This window comes from Arachis ipaensis, chromosome B07, assembly GCF_000816755.2.
Source record: "Arachis ipaensis cultivar K30076 chromosome B07, Araip1.1, whole genome shotgun sequence".
NCBI classification, from domain to species: domain Eukaryota; kingdom Viridiplantae; phylum Streptophyta; class Magnoliopsida; order Fabales; family Fabaceae; genus Arachis; species Arachis ipaensis.
The window spans coordinates 116,530,350-116,534,689 of NC_029791.2; the positions used below are offsets into that span (position 1 = coordinate 116,530,350).

General features: G+C 35.3%; 2 protein-coding genes across 4 annotated transcripts in view; one reads left to right on the forward strand and one right to left on the reverse strand.

Moving 5' to 3' along the window:
• Positions 1–1,685, forward strand: part of LOC107605976 (transcriptional corepressor SEUSS) — a 7,797-nt gene extending 6,112 nt beyond the window's left edge. For all 3 annotated transcript variants that reach the window (XM_016307936.2, XM_016307937.2, XM_016307938.2), the window contains one exon: positions 248–1,685. In XM_016307936.2, the coding sequence (XP_016163422.1) occupies positions 248–1,224 (977 nt within the window). In that variant the 3' untranslated portion in view covers positions 1,225–1,685. The remainder of the gene's footprint in view (positions 1–247) is intronic.
• LOC107605977 (thioredoxin M-type, chloroplastic) lies at positions 1,901–4,126 on the reverse strand. The gene is made up of 2 exons (XM_016307939.2): positions 3,810–4,126; positions 1,901–2,446 (listed from the first exon to the last, which is right to left on the reverse strand). Exons 1-2 carry the CDS (start codon positions 4,036–4,038, stop codon positions 2,127–2,129), a joined length of 549 nt encoding a protein of 182 aa, XP_016163425.1. The 5' UTR covers positions 4,039–4,126; the 3' UTR covers positions 1,901–2,126.

Consider the following 4,340-nt stretch of genomic DNA (forward strand, 5'->3'; position numbering starts at 1 on the left):
AAAGACGTGAAGTTGATAATTGTAATTGTAGGGTTTGAGGTCAAGAGTTGAGACTGATGGTTGTTAAATAAAATTCTTTGAGGGAGCAAAGATGTTCTATACTGTGTTATGTGTCCCAACACCCAAGTATCATACCGTTTTTATTTGAACATGATATTTGTTATGTTGGCAACTTTGTTATGCCCAACTGTTTTATTGAGATGGCTGCTATATGATAATGTAACGTTTCTTTTTCCTTTCGTCCCAGAGAGCTTAGCCAAATTCCCTCGGAGAACAAGTGGATCATCTGGAATTCATAATCAAGGACAACAACATGAAGATAGATTACAGCAGCAACCGGAACAGCAACAGCAAATGGTGGCCCATAACTCAAATGGTGATCAAAACTCTGTGCAAGCTGGTGCCATGCAAATCGCTTCCAGCAATGGTATGGTCAGTGTAAATAACACTGCCAACTCTGCATCTGCATCGACCACCACAAGCACCATTGTTGGACTTCTCCACCAGAACTCAATGAATTCTAGACAACAAAGTTCAATGAACAATTCAGGCAGTCCCTATGGAAGCAGTTCTGTTCAGATTCCATCCCCAGGTTCCTCGAGCACTGTTCCACCGGCCCAGCCTAACTCATCACCTTTCCAATCACCTACACCATCTTCGTCCAATATTCCCCCACAAACATCTCACCCCACCACCTTAACGTCCGCCAATCACATAGGCGCAACAAACTCATCGGGTAACATGTCCTTGCAACATCAGCAATCACCTCTCTCTGGTGAGGCAGACCCGAGTGATGCTCAGAGCTCCGTACAGAAAATAATACACGAGATGATGATGTCCTCCCAGATGAATGGCACAGGTGGAATGGTAGGTGTTGGTTCTCTTGGGAATGACGTGAAGAACGTAAATGGTATTCTGCCGGTGAATACCAATACGGGGCTCAATGGTGGCAATGGCATGGTAAGCAATGGTGCGATGAACAGTAATTCCGGCGTTGGGATTGGTAGTTACGGCACAATGGGTATCGGTCAATCCGGTATGCCTAATGGAATGAGAGCTGCTATGGGAAATAATTCTGTCATGAATGGAAGAGGAGGAATGGCCTCAATCGCGAGGGATCAAGCCATGAACCATCAGCAGGATTTGTCAAATCAACTACTTAGCGGTCTAGGAGCAGTAAATAGTTTTAATAATCTTCAATTTGATTGGAAACCATCTCCATAAAAGAGCCTCTTTGTAGATGGTGAGTGGGATGTTGTGGTTCTTTCTTCGAAGCTGCTTCCCAGTGCAAGCAATGGTAGATTGCCTTCGGCCGTCGAACGATAATACAGCAGAATTGCTATTGGGATAGTGATAGCCTGATAGGGCGTAGGCCACTCTGCCAATATATGATTTTATAATATAAGAAATGGAAATATTTGTTGGCTGGTTGTGTGGCTGATGGGGCTGGTTTTTCTTGTGAATTCAAGTGTAACCTTTTTTTTTTCTTTTTATATTTTAAATTTTTGTCTTGATGGCTTTTTCCCCAGACTCATCTTTGATTCACGCCCTAGCACGAGGAAGGTCACAAAATTTTGGGCTACAAAATGCATCTGGTTGTTGGAAGAACAGAGTTCCTCTGCAGAAGATGATTATCTGATGATGATGATGATTAAGGAAGTTTAACATCTACAATATTGAATTAATGATTTATCCAATGTAGCCTTTGCAAAAATGTGGAGAGAATATATATATATTATTTAAAGTGTTCAATCCATATATGGAAACACTGCCCTTAACCTATATATATATATACAGAGAGTAGCGTCTAGGACAAGAAAAAAGAATGGTAGACAAATGAACAAGAAAATTTCTCCAATTTCATGCCATTATTCTATTGTGATCGAGTAAATGATCAATATGGTATTTCAAATTGCAAGTGTATTTTATTTTAACCCTTAGAAAATTTGAAAGCATTAATTTAGTATTTGACTAATCTAACTATTAGTCAACTTTGACTGTATCGTTGACATTTTATGTCAAATGTAATAGTAGTTGATTGGTCATTGACTAACAGAATGTGATACTAAAATAAAAGAGGTTGCGAATTGAAAGACCAAATTGAATTTAGTCGATTTTGTGTATAATCAAATGTCAACATATTTATCAAGTGTTGCTGACAAAGTGGACTTGGGGACTGCACCAATGACGCTCTCTTTCTTCTCTCCATTCTTGAAGAAGAGAACAGTAGGAATGCTTCTGATGCCGTACTGTGTGGCTATGTTGGGACAGTCATCGGTGTTAATCTTGTAGCATGCTATCTTGCCAGCATATTCTTTTGCCAGCTCATCAATGATGGGTGCTATCATCCTGCATGGACCACACCATGGTGCCCAAAACTCAACCAGCACTGGTGTTTCACTTCCTATCACAAGTTTGTTCCAGCTTGAGTCTGTCACTACTTGCACTGCCAAATTCATCATCATAAACAACTTTCTTATTCTAACTGCTCATAACAAAATCTTGATACAAGTTTCTTATTCCTCAATGAATCTGAACTTTTTACTAATCAAGGTTTAGAGCTTTATGAAATGATAATCTAAAAATGTTATTCACTAATTCATTTACCATTCACTTGGCTGCCCAAGTCAGCATCATCTTACCTTAGCAAAGTCTATATACGGTCAAAGTCAATTCAAAATATCTGATTTAGCGTGCATATTAATATTATTAGTAAAATTTTAAATATATTTTTTAATAAATATATAAAAAAAGCTTGTATTTAATATTTTTTAGAATTTTTTTAATTAATAAGCATTAACATATTTCTTTTAGGATACATACTAACCAAATTCATTTAATAATAACAAAACAACAATGCTACGTGACCCGCAAATATTATCATTTTGGGTTAGTATTTAGTCTGTAATAATTTGCACTCATATTTGCAAATGTTTGCACAAAAAAAATATATAATTTGTACTTATATTTACTCGAATTTGTATATATGAGTCAATACAATTTACACTCACATATTTTAGAAGAGAAACTCTTGGATAGGCAACAATTTTTAGTATTTTTTATCATCATTTGGTCAGCATAAATATTAAATTATCTTTAACAAATAAATTTTATTAATTTATAAACTATATACTTTTTGTGTGCAAAATGTCTATAAATATGGATGCAAATTATTACTAGTCGAAGATGATAATATTTGTTGACCATGTAGTATTATTTAGTTTAAAATTTATACATATAAATTAATAAAATTTATTTATTGAAGATAATTTAGCATTTATAATGACCAAAATTAATAAAAACTGCTTGCCCCTAAAATTTCTGATAATGAAATATTACTTTTTTTTTGAGTGAATACCCCATCCGGTCCCTGACAATTATCTCGAAAGGACAATGAAGTCCCTAAGAAAAAAAACACCCAATCCGGCCCCTGTTATTTTTTTTTGGGACTGATTAGCCCCTGTGCCAAAAAAAACAACATTGAATTTTTTTGACACAGGGGCCTCGTTGTCTTTTCAAAGTAATTGTCAGAGCCGGATTGGGATTTTTTTTGTCAAGGGCCTCGTTGTCTTTCGAGATAATTGTCAGGGGCTATTTTGGGTTTTTTTTATTTTTTATTTTTTTTTTCGGGATTTTCACTCTACTAAATAGACTTCTTAATTACGAGTAATATGGAGACTAATAGGTATAACTATATGCACTTATGGCTTCTAGTCATAATTTGTTATTGTGTGAAGGAAAATTCAAACATGAAAAACCGTACAAGAAAGCAAGTAAGGCTAACAAAGGGTTGTGTGAATGGTAATTACCTTCATTTACCTTTTCACGAGCATTGCAAACAAAAGAGGATTTTCTAGAGGTACCAGCAGTTGAGTAAAGAGATGGATTTGAATTTGATACTGTTGAATATAGCATGGACTTGTTAAATCCTCTGTAAGATGAAAAAACAAGTTTCTTCCTTGAAGACAATGGAGAAAGACATTGAATTCTTGCTGTTCCTACTGTGGTACTTAATCTTAAACAGTTCTCCAAGGCCATGATGCTGATAATTCTTCTTCTTTTTGTGTGTTTTCCTTTGGAGGCAGGTATATTATATTATATAATAACTTTGGTTATATATTATTTATTTTTATTTATATCAGTTCCAGGGTTTGTGGATTTTGTGGATATGCTAGTTTTGTTGAATTTATTTTGTTTTTTATGGTGTAGTATTGTATATCTATTAGTGGATAATTGTAACGTGATTGTGAGGTTCTGAAAAGGCTCAAATTCATGTGGATGTTGTTTAATTTTATGTCTTCACAAAACCTCAACTTTTATCTCACTATAAAGCATCCAAC